At 45.7% G+C, this 17,561-nt stretch overlaps 1 protein-coding gene across 1 annotated transcript; it reads left to right on the forward strand.

Annotated features, from left to right (window-relative positions):
• Positions 1-7,211: 7,211 nt before the first annotated feature.
• Positions 7,212-12,281, forward strand: LOC116358891 (phospholipase A2-like). Its single transcript, XM_031811190.1, has 4 exons — positions 7,212-7,355; positions 7,857-8,085; positions 10,203-10,309; positions 12,037-12,281. The coding sequence occupies exons 1-4, from the start codon at positions 7,313-7,315 to the stop codon at positions 12,183-12,185; spliced, it is 528 nt and encodes a 175-aa protein (XP_031667050.1). The 5' UTR covers positions 7,212-7,312; the 3' UTR covers positions 12,186-12,281.
• The last annotated feature ends 5,280 nt before the right edge of the window (positions 12,282-17,561 follow it).

Consider the following 17,561-nt stretch of genomic DNA (forward strand, 5'->3'; position numbering starts at 1 on the left):
TGCCGCCCCTACACTCTAACCACCAGGCTACCTGCCGCCCCTACACTCTAACCACCAGGCTACCTGCCGCCCCTACACTCTAACCACCAGGCTACCTGCCGCCCCTACACTCTAACCACTAGGCTACCTTCCACCTCTACACTCTAACCACTAGACTACCTGCCGCCCCTACACTCTAACCACTAGGCTACCTGCCGCCCCTACACGCTAACCACCAGGCTACCTGCCGCCCCTACACTCTAACCACTAGGCTACCTTCCACCTCTACACGCTAACCACCAGGCTACCTGCCGCCCCTACACTCTAACCACTAGGCTACCTGCCGCCCCTACACTCTAACCACCAGGCTACCTGCCGCCCGTACACTCTAACCACCAGGCTACCTGCCGCCCCTACACTCTAACCACTAGGCTACCTGCCGCCCCTACACTCTAACCACTAGGCTACCTGCCGCCCCTACACGCTAACCACAAAGGCTACCTGCCGCCCCTACACTCTAACCACCAGGCTACCTGCCGCCCCTACACTCTAACCACCAGGCTACCTGCCGCCCCTACACTCTAACCACCAGGCTACCTGAAGCCCCTACACTCTAACCACTAGGCTACCTGTCGCCCCTACACTCTAACCACCAGGCTACCTGCCGCCCCTACACTCTAACCACCAGGCTACCTGCCGCCCCTACACTCTAACCACCAGGCTACCTGAAGCCCCTACACTCTAACCACTAGGCTACCTGCCGCCCCTACACTCTAACCACCAGGCTACCTGCCGCCCCTACACTCTAACCACCAGGCTACCTGCCGCCCCTACACTCTAACCACTAGGCTACCTGCCGCCCCTACACTAACCACTAGGCTACCCTGCTGCCTCTACACTCTGACCACTAGGCTACCTGCCGCCCCTACACTCTAACCACTAGGCTACCTGCCGCCCCTACACTCTAACCACTAGGCTACCTGCCGCCCCTACACTAACCACTAGGCTACCCTGCCACCCCTACACTCTAACCACTAGGCTACCCTGCCACCTCTACATTCTAACCATTAGGCTACCTGCCGCCCCTACACTCTAACCACTAGGCTACCTGCCGCCCCTACACTCTAACCACTAGGCTACCTGCCGCCCCTACACTCTAACCACCAGGCTACCTGCCGCCCCTACACTCTAACCACCAGGCTACCTGCCGCCCCTACACTCTAACCACTAGGCTACCTTCCACCTCTACACTCTAAACACTAGGCTACCTGCCGCCCCTACACTCTAACCACTAGGCTACCTGCCGCCCCTACACTCTAACCACCAGGCTACCTGCCGCCCCTACACTCTAACCACCAGGCTACCTGCCGCCCCTACACTCTAACCACCAGGCTACCTGCCGCCCCTACACTCTAACCACTAGGCTACCTTCCACCTCTACACTCTAACCACTAGGCTACCTGCCGCCCCTACACTCTAACCACTAGGCTACCTTCCACCTCTACACTCTAACCACTAGACTACCTGCCGCCCCTACACTCTAACCACTAGGCTACCTGCCGCCCCTACACGCTAACCACCAGGCTACCTGCCGCCCCTACACTCTAACCACTAGGCTACCTTCCACCTCTACACGCTAACCACCCAGGCTACCTGCCGCCCCTACACTCTAACCACTAGGCTACCTGCCGCCCCTACACTCTAACCACCAGGCTACCTGCCGCCCGTACACTCTAACCACCAGGCTACCTGCCGCCCCTACACTCTAACCACTAGGCTACCTGCCGCCCCTACACTCTAACCACTAGGCTACCTGCCGCCCCTACACGCTAACCACAAAGGCTACCTGCCGCCCCTACACTCTAACCACCAGGCTACCTGCCGCCCCTACACTCTAACCACCAGGCTACCTGCCGCCCCTACACTCTAACCACCAGGCTACCTGAAGCCCCTACACTCTAACCACTAGGCTACCTGTCGCCCCCTACACTCTAACCACCAGGCTACCTGCCGCCCCTACACTCTAACCACCAGGCTACCTGCCGCCCCTACACTCTAACCACCAGGCTACCTGAAGCCCCTACACTCTAACCACTAGGCTACCTGCCGCCCCTACACTCTAACCACCAGGCTACCTGCCGCCCCTACACTCTAACCACCAGGCTACCTGCCGCCCCTACACTCTAACCACTAGGCTACCTGCCGCCCCTACACTAACCACTAGGCTACCCTGCTGCCTCTACACTCTGACCACTAGGCTACCTGCCGCCCCTACACTCTAACCACTAGGCTACCTGCCGCCCCTACACTCTAACCACTAGGCTACCTGCCGCCCCTACACTAACCACTAGGCTACCCTGCCACCCCTACACTCTAACCACTAGGCTACCCTGCCACCTCTACATTCTAACCACTAGGCTACCTGCCGCCCCTACACTCTAACCACTAGGCTACCTGCCGCCCCTACACTCTAACCACTAGGCTACCTGCCGCCCCTACACTCTAACCACCAGGCTACCTGCCGCCCCTACACTCTAACCACCAGGCTACCTGCCGCCCCTACACTCTAACCACTAGGCTACCTTCCACCTCTACACTCTAAACACTAGGCTACCTGCCGCCCCTACACTCTAACCACTAGGCTACCTGCCGCCCCTACACTCTAACCACCAGGCTACCTGCCGCCCCTACACTCTAACCACCAGGCTACCTGCCGCCCCTACACTCTAACCACCAGGCTACCTGCCGCCCCTACACTCTAACCACTAGGCTACCTTCCACCTCTACACTCTAACCACTAGGCTACCTGCCGCCCCTACACTCTAACCACTAGGCTACCTGCCGCCCCTACACGCTAACCACCAGGCTACCTGCCGCCCCTACACTCTAACCACTAGGCTACCTTCCACCTCTACACTCTAACCACTAGGCTACCTGCCGCCCCTACACTCTAACCACTAGGCTACCTGCCGCCCCTACACTCTAACCACCAGGCTACCTGCCGCCCCTACACTCTAACCACCAGGCTACCTGCCGCCCCTACACTCTAACCACCAGGCTACCTGAAGCCCCTACACTCTAACCACTAGGCTACCTGTCGCCCCTACACTCTAACCACCAGGCTACCTGCCGCCCCTACACTCTAACCACCAGGCTACCTGCCGCCCCTACACTCTAACCACCAGGCTACCTGAAGCCCCTACACTGTAACCACTAGGCTACCTGCCGCCCCTACACTCTAACCACCAGGCTACCTGCCGCCCCTACACTCTAACCACCAGGCTACCTGCCGCCCCTACACTCTAACCACTAGGCTACCTGCCCTTCCCTACACTAACCACTAGGCTACCCTGCTGCCTCTACACTCTGACCACTAGGCTACCTGCCGCCCCTACACTCTAACCACTAGGCTACCTGCCGCCCCTACACTCTAACCACTAGGCTACCTGCCGCCCCTACACGCTAACCACTAGGCTACCTGCCGCCCCTACACGCTAACCACTAGGCTACCTGCCGCCCCTACACTCTAACCACTAGGCTACCTGCCGCCCCTACACTAACCACTAGGCTACCCTGCCGCCCCTACACTCTAACCACTAGGCTACCTGCCGCCCCTACACGCTAACCACAAAGGCTACCTGCCGCCCCTACACTCTAACCACCAGGCTACCTGCCGCCCCTACACTCTAACCACCAGGCTACCTGCCGCCCCTACACTCTAACCACCAGGCTACCTGAAGCCCCTACACTCTAACCACTAGGCTACCTGCCGCCCCTACACTCTAACCACCAGGCTACCTGCCGCCCCTACACTCTAACCACCAGGCTACCTGCCGCCCCTACACTCTAACCACTAGGCTACCTGCCGCCCCTACACTAACCACTAGGCTACCCTGCTGCCTCTACACTCTGACCACTAGGCTACCTGCCGCCCCTACACTCTAACCACTAAGCTACCTGCCGCCCCTACACTCTAACCACTAGGCTACCTGCCGCCCCTACACTAACCACTAGGCTACCCTGCCACCCCTACACTCTAACCACTAGGCTACCCTGCCACCTCTACACTCTAACCACTAGGCTACCTGCCGCCCCTACACTCTAACCACCAGGCTACCTGCCGCCCCTACACTCTAACCACTAGGCTACCCTGCCGCCCCTACACGCTAACCACTAGGCTACCTGCCGCCCCTACACGCTAACCACTAGGCTACCTGCCGCCCCTACACGCTAACCACTAGGCTACCTGCCGCCCCTACACGCTAACCACTAGGCTACCTGCCGCCCCTACACTCTAACCACTAGGCTACCTGCCGCCCCTACACTAACCACTAGGCTACCCTGCCGCCCCTACACTCTAACCACTAGGCTACCCTGCCACCTCTACACTCTAACCACTAGGCTACCTGCCTCCCCTACACTCTAACCACCAGGCTACCTGCCGCCCCTACACTCTAACCACTAGGCTACCCTGCCGCCCCTACACTCTAACCACTAGGCTACCCTGCCACCTCTACACTCTAACCACTAGGCTACCTACCGCCCCTACGCTCTAACCACTAGGCTACCTGCCGCCCCTGCACTCTAACCACTAGGCTACCTGCCGCCTCTACACTCTAACCACTAGGCTACCTACCTCCCCTACACTCTAACCACTAGGCTACCTGCCGCCCCTACACTCTAACCCTAGACTACCTGCCGCCTCTACACTCTAACCACTAGGTCCAACGCGGACAGTGTCCATGACCATGAAAGGTGTATTGAATAACAGGTATCGCCTCCTGGGTGGATGCTGTCCTCAACCCCTGTCCTAAAATCGAAGTACATTAATTCTAACCTTAAACGTTTCGTGGGACTGGCCTACGATCAGCTTCCGGGTCAACCATTTTTTTAAATCGCCTATGGTAGGAGTTCCCAAACCTTTTTTGGCCCACGACCCCATGTTGATATCTGAAAATCCTCGCGACCACAACCATGTTAAAAAACAGATGTAATTAACAGCCAATATTTCGTTTTTTATTTGGGGCCGTGGCAGTCAATTGAAAAACATTCTAACAATATTTCTGATTGTCTTCTCAACTCACCACCACATACTTCAATGTGGGGCTATGACAGTCAATTGCAAATGAGTCTGACGTAATGTATATCTCACCAGCGCTAATGAGATGGGTGTGCTTGATGCATGTCGATTCGAAGCTTCTCAAAGTCAGGATCAACCTGGATCAATATGTGTTTTAATGCAGAGGAGAGCATTGAATCCAGCTTCACACATATATGAGCTGGCAAAGGGTAGCCTATCATACGTTTTATGGTGCTTTCAAGACAACTGGGAACTCGGAAAAATACGAGGTCATATCATGACGTCAGTGATCTTCAGGTCGAAAAAGTCGGAGCTCGGAGCCAAAGAAAGATGTAGGAATTCCGAGTTGAATGACCGTTCAAAACGATTTTTTTTTCTATCAAAGTCTCTGCAATAGTGTTGTGGTTTCATCGCATAATGCGCCGAGACATTCACTGTGGGAACGATTCAAGAGCCCCGTTCAAGTGCGGCCTCTGGCCCTTTCCCATGATCTAAGGCCGCTCTCTGGTTTCATTTGATCTTTTAGATTTTTAAGGTTCATTACAATGATTTTGAAATACAAATACAATATTATAATATTGTATGCTATTTATTGTACATACTGTATATACTTTTTTTTCGTCCGGATTTGGTCAATTCTCCCGCACAGTGGCGATTTCAGCATGTACATCTTGGTGGAGCAAAAGCAATGTGGGCTGCCGGCCAGCAAAGCCACTATACAACACTAAACAATACACTCATTGCACTATAACGGTGACAAACGGTGCCCTCAAACTGTTAGGGCCTTCAGTTGGTGGTTGAAGATATCCCTCTAGTGGTGTGGGGGCTGTGCTTTGGCAAAGCTTTGGCAAAGTGGGTGGGGTTATATCCTTCCTGTTTGGCCCTGTCCGGGGGTGTCCTCGGATGGGGCCACAGTGTCTCCTGACCCCTCCTGTCTCAGCCTCCAGTATTTATGCTGCAGTAGTTTATGTGTCGGGGGGCTGGGGTCAGTTTGTTATATCTGGAGTACTTCTCCTGTCCTATTCGGTGTCCTGTGTGAATCTAAGTGTGCGTTCTCTAATTCTCTCCTTCTCTCTTTCTTTCTCTCTCTCGGAGGACCTGAGCCCTAGGACCATGCCCCAGGACTACCTGACATGATGACTCCTTGCTGTCCCCAGTCCACCTGGCCATGCTGCTGTTCCAGTTTCAACTGACCTGAGCCCTAGGACCATGCCCCAGGACTACCTGACATGATGACTCCTTGCTGTCCCCAGTCTACCTGGCCATGCTGCTGCTCCAGTTTCAACTTCCACCTGACTGTGCTGCTGCTCTAGTTTCAACTGTTCTGCCTTATTATTATTCGACCATGCTGGTCATTTATGAACATTGAACATCTTGACCATGTTCTGTTATAATCTCCACCCGGCACAGCCAGAAGAGGACTGGCCACCCCACATAGCCTGGTTCCTCTCTAGGTTTCTTCCTAGGTATTGGCCTTTCTAGGGAGTTTTTCCTAGCCACTGTGCTTCTCCACCTGCATTGCTTGCTGTTTGGGGTTTTAGGCTGGGTTTCTGTACAGCACTTTGAGATATCAGCTGATGTACGAAGGGCTATATAAATAAATTTGATTTGATTTGATTTGATTTGATTCATAAAGCTGTCCCAACAGCAGAGTCCCAACACCTCACCTTGTGAAGGTGGCGCAGCGGTACTTTGTGGGCAAATTCTGTCATCAAACTTTGTCATCCAAGTCTGGCATTCTCTGGATTTATGGTGGGAACTCTGAATAAAACACACAGCCACTCCATTCGTTCGTGGTTGCTTTGCAATGCTTGGAGTTGGAGCTACTTATTCCTTCCAAGCGATTCATTGTTGAATTTGCCATTTCCAGTTCGATGTGTAATCTTTATGTTCAATGGCCGATAATTTCTCTAAATTATTTATCTTAATATGACAAGGAATAAAAAGGATTTGCCAGTAGATTGTCGACTGTCATGATGATGACTTCTAGTTACGATTTTGAAAGTAAGATGTTGACCTGATCAGTCCAATCAAAGCTACCTTAAATATAACGTGATTTGACATTTATATAACATATTTTTTTAAAGTCCTAAAAATGTGGGGCTCAAAACTGAATGAATGGTCGCCACTGCTCCCGCAACCCCATGTTCATATCAGTCGACCTCACGTGGAGTCGCGAGCCCTAGTTTGAGAAACGCGGTCATCAACTGACGCGTTCTAGAACAGAAGACCATTACTAGGCGCGTGGCTTGCATGGAGATGTCTGCTTTATACCTCGCTCTGCTTCTGTTCTCCGGTAAGTGTTCTGTTCTCTGTCACTTTCAGGAAAGTCGTTTTACACAATTGTATCTAAACAACAGCATTGATGTCAAATTGTATTGCGTGGTTATTTTCAGAAAAGCAAAAAAAGCTGTGCGTAAATTGGAATGGCTACGCATATGCCCAAAGGAGAGAAGGCTATAGGCTATTAATAAAAGGGATTTTCATTCTTTAAGACACAAAACAGTTTTATATATGTATTGGTCATACAGGTGAATCCCTGCATTGTACAGCAGACTGTTGTCTGGTCTAGGACAGCCTACAGTGCAGGGGAAAGTTGACGTGTGCGTGTTAGAATCTTACAGTAATATGAGAACATTTCTCAAAAAAAAAAGCCGACAAATTGTACATCAATTTAGTTTGTTGCACACTGTAGCCTGTGTGTGTTTGTCTCTCTGTATGTACACACACACTCACAACGGTTATAGTTAATACACCAACCGTTTGTTTAACAATACCTATTACAATCTAAATGTAGAGCATGTTATCGACGGGATAACCAGATCTTACGAAGGGACTGAGTTAGCGACAACACCGACAGTCACCTCCCCGTTACCGGAGCGATGGCGGCGGCGGGACAAGCGGGGCTTGTTGGAGTTGGCGGGCGTCGTTAAATGCAGCACTGGGAGGTCGGCGGTGGCTTACGTCATGTATGGATGTTACTGCGGGCTGGGAGGCCAGGGATGGCCCCGAGACAAGGCTGACTGGTGAGTACCATCACACACACAGAGCTACTACTGGACCAGGGCTGGTTGGCCCTGGTCAAAAGTCTACGGGGACTCAGCACTTAGCCGTGGTTTAATTACAGCTGTGGCTTGGCACAAACCCGGTTGGCACCAACTCTGATTTCTAAATACATCCACAGACCATGAATATCTACAAACAGTACTTTCATGCTGTAATGTTCTGTCTGCCAGGGCCGGATCCAGGCATAAGCAACATAATCAACATAATGGCTTTTGGCCCCACCCAACAATACATGTATTTTAGGAACTCAGTCGGTGTCTCAACTCACTGTTGAGAGTTAGAATAGGTGTACAGTTCGAGATTGTGTGGAACAACAGCAGTTTTTCCCTCTTGTTTTGTCAGTCACTCAATTAGAGATGTCAGCTAACCATTTTCAGATTGATAAATTAGTTTAGCCAGTTAGAGTTGAAGTCAGACATTTACATACACCTTAGCCAAATACATTAAAACTCAGTTTTTCACAATTTGGAAGAATGCTTGGGGTCATTGTCGATTTGGAAGACCCATTTGCAACCAAGCTTTAACTTCCTGACTGATGTCTTAAGATGTTGCTTCAATTTATCCACATAATTTTCCACCCTCATGATGCCATCTATTTTGTGAAGTGCACCAGTCCCTCCTGCAGCAAAGCACCCCCACAACATGATGCTGCCACTCCCGTGCTTCACGGTTGGGGTGGTGTTCTTCGGCTTGAAAGCCTCCCCCTTTTTCCTCCAAACATAACGATGGTCATTATGGCCAAACAGTTCTATTTTTGTTTCATCATACCAGAGGACATTTCTCCAAGAAGTACGATCTTTGTCCCCATGTGCAGTTGCAAACCATAGTCTGGCTTTTTTTATGGCAGTTTTGGAGCAGTGGCTTCTTCCTTGCTGAGCGACCTTTCAGGTTATGTCGATATAGGACTCGTTTTACTGTGGATATATATATTTTGTACCTGTTTCCTCCAGCAGTCCTTTGCTGTTGTTCTGGGATTGATTTGCATTTTTTGCATCAAAGAAAGTTAATCTCTAGGAGACAGAACGCGTCTCCTTCCTGAGCGGTATGACGGCTGCGTGGTCCCATGGTGTTTGTACAAATGAACGTGGTACCTTCAGGTGTTTGGAAATTGCTCCCAAGGATGAACCAGACTTGTGGAGGTCTACAACAAAAAAATCTTAGCTAATTTATTTTTATTTTCCCATGATGTCAAGCAAAGAGGCACTGAGTTTGAAGGTAAGCCTTGAAATACATCTACAGGTACACCTCCAATTGACTCAAATGATGTCAATTAGCCTATCAGAAGCTTCTAAAGCCATTGACATCATTTTCTGGAATTTTCGAAGCTGTTTAAAGGCACAGTCAACTTAGTGTATGTAAACATCTGACCCACTGGAATTGATACAATTAATTATAAGTGAAATAATCTGTCTGTAAACAATTGTTGGAAAAATTACTTGTGTCATACAAAAATTAGATGTCCTAACCAACTTTCCAAAACTATAGTTTGTCATCAAGAAATTTGTGGTGTGGTTGTTGAAAAATGAGATTTAATGACTCCAACCTAAGTGTATGTAAACTTCTGACTTCAACTGTATCTAAACTTGTAGGAATCATGGCCAAATAGCGGCTAGGCATTCAGGGCACGTGCCCAGGGGGCCTGACCTCCAGTGGGCCCCAATTGATTTTGTTAGTCACACTCACAGATATCATTAAAAGGTGCAATATGTGGAAATCTCTCAGCCATTTTCTGGTTGCTAAAATTCGAATAGTTTGCCTAATAGTTGACCAAATCTCGGGTTAGGACCCCCCCCCCCCCCAAAAAGGCTAGATCCGGACCTGCTGTCTCCTATCCCATGGCCAACAGATAGTTTCTCAGACCCTCCATTTTGAGCTTGGAAAAATATGGACTGAATTCTGCTTTTGTTGATGAGCTACTACATAGTCCGAGGCTGAAGAGAACACAACCCAAAGCCATCGTCCTCACATAATGGATTTTATAGCAGACTAGATTTACATAAAGCACATTGAGAAATTATACATTGTACCAGAGTTAACTCCCATCAACAACACCATGGTGTTATTTTCTGTCCACAAGGTGCTGTCACAAACATGACTGTTGCTATGGGAAGGCCGAGAATCTGGGTTGTCAGACCAAGACGGACAAGTACCAGTGGACCTGTGAGAACAAGATGTCAAACTGCGGTACAAACTACACCTCCCCATAATTCAACACTGTATTTCTGTACAAACTACACATCCCCATAATTCAACACTGTATTTCTGTACAAACTACACATCCCCATAATTCAACACTGTATTTCTGTACAAACTACACATCCCCATAATTCAACACTGTATTTCTGTACAAACTACACATCCCCATAATTCAACACTGTATTTCTGTATGAACTACACATCCCCATAATTCAACACTGTATTTCTGTATGAACTACACATCCCATAATGCAACACTATTTCTGTACTCCTAAGCACTCTCTAGGATAGTGGTTCATCATTACGCCTAACCCCTAACCTTAACTGAAGAGCTCAAAGCACATGTATGTTTATGATGTAGCCAATTCTGACTGTGGTAACTAGTAACAACCGTAGATACAAGCTGCATTTCCAGATCTGAAGCCAAGGGGCAATTTTCCATCGATAATGTGACAAATACAGTTCTATTGCATTCTATTTAGTCCTATTGCATTCTATTGTCCTATTGCATTCTATTTAGTTCTATTGCATTCTATTGTCCTATTGCATTCTATTTAGTCCTATTGCATTCTATTTAGTCCGATTGCATTCTATTTAGTCCTATTGCATTCTATTGTCCTATTGCATTCTATTTAGTCCTATTGCATTCTATTGTCCTATTGCATTCTATTTAGTCCTATTGCATTCTATTGTCCTATTGCATTCTATTTAGTCCTATTGCATTCTATTTAGTCCTATTGCATTCTATTTAGTCCTATTGCATTCTATTTAGTCCTATTGCATTCTATTTAGTCCTATTGCATTCTATTGTCCTATTGCATTCTATTTAGTCCTATTGCATTCTATTGTCCTATTGCATTCTATTTAGTCCTATTGCATTCTATTTAGTCCTATTGCATTCTATTGTCCTATTGCATTCTATTTAGTCCTATTGCATTCTATTGTCCTATTGCATTCTATTTAGTCCTATTGCATTCTATTTAGTCCTATTGCATTCTATTTAGTCCTATTGCATTCTATATAGTCCTATTGCATTCTATTGTCCTATTGCATTCTACTTAGTTCTATTGCATTCTATTTAGTCCTATTGCATTTTATTTAGTCCTATTGCATTCTATTTAGTTCTATTGCATTCTATTTAGTCCTATTGCATTCTATTTAGTGCTATTGCATTCTATTTAGTGCTATTGCATTCTATTTAGTGCTATTGCATTCTATTTAGTCCTATTGCATTCTATTTAGTCTTACTGCATTCTATTGTCCTATTGCATTCTATTTAGTCCTATTGCATTCTATTTAGTCCTATTGCATTCTATTTAGTCCTATTGCATTCTATTTAGTCCTATTGCATTCTATTTAGTCCTATTGCATTCTACTTTGTCCTATTGCATTCTACTTTGTCCTATTGCATTCTACTTAGTTCTATTGCATTCTATTTAGTCCTATTGCATTCTATTTAGTTCTATTGCATTCTATTTAGTCCTATTGCATTCTATTTAGTGCTATTGCATTCTATTTAGTGCTATTGCATTCTATTTAGTCCGATTGCATTCTATTGTCCTATTGTATTCTATTTAGTTCTATTGCATTCTATTTAGTCCTATTGCATTCTATTTAGTCCTATTGCATTCTATTTAGTCCTATTGCATTCTATTTAGTCCTAATGCATTCTAAGAATTCTAAATTCCACTCTGTGTTCTGTCCGGTGGTTCTAGAGTCTCTCAAGAATCGATGTGACAAGATTCTGTGCAGGTGTGACCGGGAGGCGGCCAGGTGTCTGAGGAGAGCTCCCTTCATCCCTAAATACTCTGTCTGGCCCGACTTCATGTGTGGATACGAACAGCCCACCTGTACCCGTCACTGATGCTGTTACACAGTGTGTGTGAGAGAGAGAGACTAGTGTTTTCTCTCGTTTGTCCTGGCTAGTGGTGTGTGTGTAATAAAGACCTACAGTACTTTACCCTCTGTCCGTCTGATGGGCACGGCCCATGGGTCTGATTAACAGTGTGATTATATCACCATGACAGACCTGGTGGGGGTGTATCATTCAGTCCATGACTGAGGACTCAAACAGCAGTTCTATAAACAGCTTGTAGACTGACATTTTCAACGTACAAAAGAAAACAGTAAGGACATTATTCTAATGGCGTGTTAGAATCTAATGGTGTGTTAGAATCTAATGGCGTGTTAGAATCTAATGGCGTGTTAGAATCTAATGGCGTGTTAGAATCTAATGGCGTGTTAGAATCTAATGGTGTGTTAGAATCTAATGGCGTGTTAGAATCTAATGGCGTGTTAGAATCTAATGGCGTGTTAGAATCTAATGGCGTGTTAGAATCTAATGGCGTGTTAGAATCTAATGGCGTGTTAGAATCTAATGGTGTGTTAGAATCTAATGGTGTGTGTGTTAGAATCTAATGTTGTGTTAGAATCTAATGGCGTGTTAGAATCTAATGGTGTGTTTAATGGCGTGTTAGAATCTAATGGTGTGTTAGAATCTAATGTTGTGTTAGAATCTAATGGCGTGTTAGAATCTAATGGCGTGTTAGAATCTAATGGTGTGTTAGAATCTAATGGTGTGTTTAATGGCGTGTTAGAATCTAATGGTGTGTGTGTTAGAATCTAATGGTGTGTGTGTGTTAGTCTAATGGTGTGTGTGTTAGAATCGAATGGTGTGTGTGTGTTAGTCTAATGGTGTGTGTGTTAGAATCTAATGGTGTGTGTGTGTGTTAGAGTCTAATGGTGTGTGTGTGTTAGAGTCTAATGGTGTGTTAGAGTCTAATGGTGTGTGTGTTAGAATCTAATGGTGTGTGTGTGTGTTAGAGTCTAATGGTGTGTGTGTGTGTTAGAGTCTAATGGTGTGTGTGTGTTAGAGTCTAATGGTGTGTGTGTGTTAAGAGTCCCACAGCAATATGACGGCATTGCTCCAAAACAACGCCGTCAAATTGTTGGCGTGTTCGTGTTAGAATCTAAAGGCGTGATTTCATCTGGCCTAAAACACAAATACATTCTCTCATCTCATCTCTAGGCCTAAAACACAAATACATTCTCTCATCTCTAGGCCTAAAACACAAATACATTCTCTCATCTCATCTCTAGGCCTACAACAAAAATACATTCCCTCATCTCTAGGCCTAAAACACAAATACATTCTCTCATCTCTAGGCCTAAAACACAAATACATTCTCTCATCTCTAGGCCTAAAACACAAATACATTCTCTCATCTCATCTCTAGGCCTAAAACACAAATACATTCTCTCATCTCTAGGCCTAAAACACAAATACATTCTCTCATCTCATCTCTAGGCCTACAACAAAAATACATTCCCTCATCTCTAGGCCTAAAACACAAATACATTCCCTCATCTCTAGGCCTAAAACACAAATACATTCTCTCATCTCATCTGGCCTAAAACACAAATACATTCTCTCATCTCATCTCTAGGCCTAAAACACAAATACATTCTCTCATCTCATCTGGAGGCCTAAAACACAAATACATTCTCTCATCTCATCTGGAGGCCTAAAACACATACATTCTCTCATCTCATCTCTAGGCCTAAAACACAAATACATTCTCTCATCTCATCTGGAGGCCTAAAACACAAATACATTCTCTCATTTCATCTGGAGGCCTAAAACACAAATACATTCTCTCATCTCATCTGGAGGCCTAAAACACAAATACATTCTCTCATCTCATCTGGAGGCCTAAAACACAAATACATTCTCTCATCTCATCTCTAGGCCTAAAACACAAATACATTCTCTCATCTCATCTGGAGGCCTAAAACACAAATACATTCTCTCATCTCATCTGGAGGCCTAAAACACATACATTCTCTCATCTCATCTGGAGGCCTAAAACACAAATACATTCTCTCATCTCTAGGCCTAAAACACAAATACATTCTCTCATCTCATCTGGAGGCCTAAAACACAAATACATTCTCTCATCTCATCTGGAGGCCTAAAACACAAATACATTCTCTCATCTCATCTGGAGGCCTAAAACACAAATACATTCTCTCATCTCTAGGCCTAAAACACAAATACATTCTCTCATCTCATCTGGAGGCCTAAAACACAAATACATTCTCTCATTTCATCTGGAGGCCTAAAACACAAATACATTCTCTCATCTCATCTGGAGGCCTAAAACACAAATACATTCTCTCATTTCATCTGGAGGCCTAAAACACAAATACATTCTCTCATCTCATCTGGAGGCCTAAAACACAAATACATTCTCTCATTTCATCTCTAGGCCTAAAACACAAATACATTCTCTCATCTCATCTGGAGGCCTAAAACACAAATACATTCTCTCATCTCATCTGGAGGCCTAAAACACAAATACATTCTCTCATCTCATCTCTAGGCCTAAAACACAAATACATTCTCTCATCTCATCTGGAGGCCTAAAACACAAATACATTCTCTCATTTCATCTGGAGGCCTAAAACACAAATACATTCTCTCATCTCATCTGGAGGCCTAAAACACAAATACATTCTCTCATCTCATCTGGAGGCCTAAAACACAAATACATTCTCTCATCTCATCTCTAGGCCTAAAACACAAATACATTCTCTCATCTCATCTGGAGGCCTAAAACACAAATACATTCTCTCATCTCATCTGGAGGCCTAAAACACATACATTCTCTCATCTCATCTGGAGGCCTAAAACACAAATACATTCTCTCATCTCTAGGCCTAAAACACAAATACATTCTCTCATCTCATCTGGAGGCCTAAAACACAAATACATTCTCTCATCTCATCTGGAGGCCTAAAACACAAATACATTCTCTCATCTCATCTGGAGGCCTAAAACACAAATACATTCTCTCATCTCTAGGCCTAAAACACAAATACATTCTCTCATCTCATCTCTAGGACTAAAACACAAATACATTCTCTCATTTCATCTCTAGGCCTAAAACACAAATACATTCTCTCATCTCATCTGGAGGCCTAAAACACAAATACATTCTCTCATCTCATCTCTAGGCCTAAAACACAAATACATTCTCTCATCTCATCTGGAGGCCTAAAACACAAATACATTCTCTCATTTCATCTGGAGGCCTAAAACACAAATACATTCTCTCATCTCATCTGGAGGCCTAAAACACAAATACATTCTCTCATCTCATCTGGAGGCCTAAAACACAAATACATTCTCTCATCTCTAGGCCTAAAACACAAATACATTCTCTCATCTCATCTCTAGGACTAAAACACAAATACATTCTCTCATCTCTAGGCCTAAAACACAAATACATTCTCTCATTTCATCTGGAGGCCTAAAACACAAATACATTCTCTCATCTCATCTGGAGGCCTAAAACACAAATACATTCTCTCATCTCATCTGGAGGCCTAAAACACAAATACATTCTCTCATCTCTAGGCCTAAAACACAAATACATTCTCTCATCTCATCTGGAGGACTAAAACACAAATACATTCTCTCATCTCATCTGGAGGCCTAAAACACAAATACATTCTCTCATCTCATCTGGAGGCCTAAAACACAAATACATTCTCTCATCTCATCTGGAGGCCTAAAACACAAATACATTCTCTCATCTCTAGGCCTAAAACACAAATACATTCTCTCATCTCATCTGGAGGCCTAAAACACAAATACATTCTCTCATCTCATCTGGAGGCCTAAAACACAAATACATTCTCTCATCTCATCTGGAGGCCTAAAACACAAATACATTCTCTCATCTCATCTCTAGGCCTAAAACACAAATACATTCTCTCATCTCATCTGGAGGCCTAAAACACAAATACATTCTCTCATCTCATCTGGAGGCCTAAAACACAAATACATTCTCTCATCTCATCTCTAGGCCTAAAACACAAATACATTCTCTCATCTCATCTGGAGGCCTAAAACACAAATACATTCTCTCATCTCATCTGGAGGCCTAAAACACAAATACATTCTCTCATCTCATCTGGAGGCCTAAAACACAAATACATTCTCTCATCTCATCTGGAGGCCTAAAACACAAATACATTCTCTCATCTCTAGGCCTAAAACACAAATACATTCTCTCATCTCATCTGGAGGCCTAAAACACAAATACATTCTCTCATCTCATCTGGAGGCCTAAAACACAAATACATTCTCTCATCTCATCTGGAGGCCTAAAACACAAATACATTCTCTCATCTCTAGGCCTAAAACACAAATACATTCTCTCATCTCATCTCTAGGCCTAAAACACAAATACATTCTCTCATCTCATCTCTAGGCCTAAAACACAAATACATTCTCTCATCTCATCTGGAGGCCTAAAACACAAATACATTCTCTCATCTCTAGGCCTAAAACACAAATACATTCTCTCATCTCATCTGGAGGCCTAAAACACAAATACATTCTCTCATCTCATCTGGAGGGAAAATCTTTGGAACAAACACAAAGTTTCATCATATTCTTAAAAAAAGAAATTATTTTATTAATTTGTTTGTTTGCTCAGTCTTCATTTTTTGGGGAGAAACCAGAACAACCCAGGTAACGCATCAGCGGGAATCACAGTCAAATCACATTTGGTTTGTCACATACACATATTTAGCAGATGTTATTGCGGGTGTAGCAAAAATGGGTGTGTACCCTCACCATGGTAACGCGTCAGAGGGAATCACAGTGAACCAGAAGTAGTACTACCAGTTTAATTAAAGGGGACATTCCACCACTGTTAAACCTCATTCATCATCTCCAGTATACAACTTAGTTTGTCCCGAATGGCATCCCTTATATTTAACCAGGCAAGTCAGTTAAGAACACATTCTTATTTACAATGATGGCCTAGGAACAGTGGGTTAAACTGCCTTGTTTAGGGGCAGAACGGACGATTTTTTACCTTGTCAGCTCGGGGGATTCAATCTAGCAACCTTTCAGTTACTGGCCCAACACTAACCACTAGGTTACCTGCCGCCCCTACACTCTAACCACTAGGCTACCTGCCGCCTCCACACTCTAACCACTAGGCTACCTGCCGCCTCTACACTATAACCACTAGGCTGCCCTGCCTCCTCTACACTCTAACCACTAGGCTACCCTGCCTCCTCTACACTCTAACCACTAGGCTACCTGCCGCCTCTACACTCTAACCACTAGGCTACCTGCCTCCCCTCCACACTCTAACCACTAGGCTACCTGCCTCCCCTCCACTCTAACCACTAGGCTACCTGCCTCCCCTACACTCTAACC

This window comes from Oncorhynchus kisutch, unplaced genomic scaffold (genome assembly GCF_002021735.2).
Source record: "Oncorhynchus kisutch isolate 150728-3 unplaced genomic scaffold, Okis_V2 Okis01b-Okis20b_hom, whole genome shotgun sequence".
Classification (NCBI taxonomy): domain Eukaryota; kingdom Metazoa; phylum Chordata; class Actinopteri; order Salmoniformes; family Salmonidae; genus Oncorhynchus; species Oncorhynchus kisutch.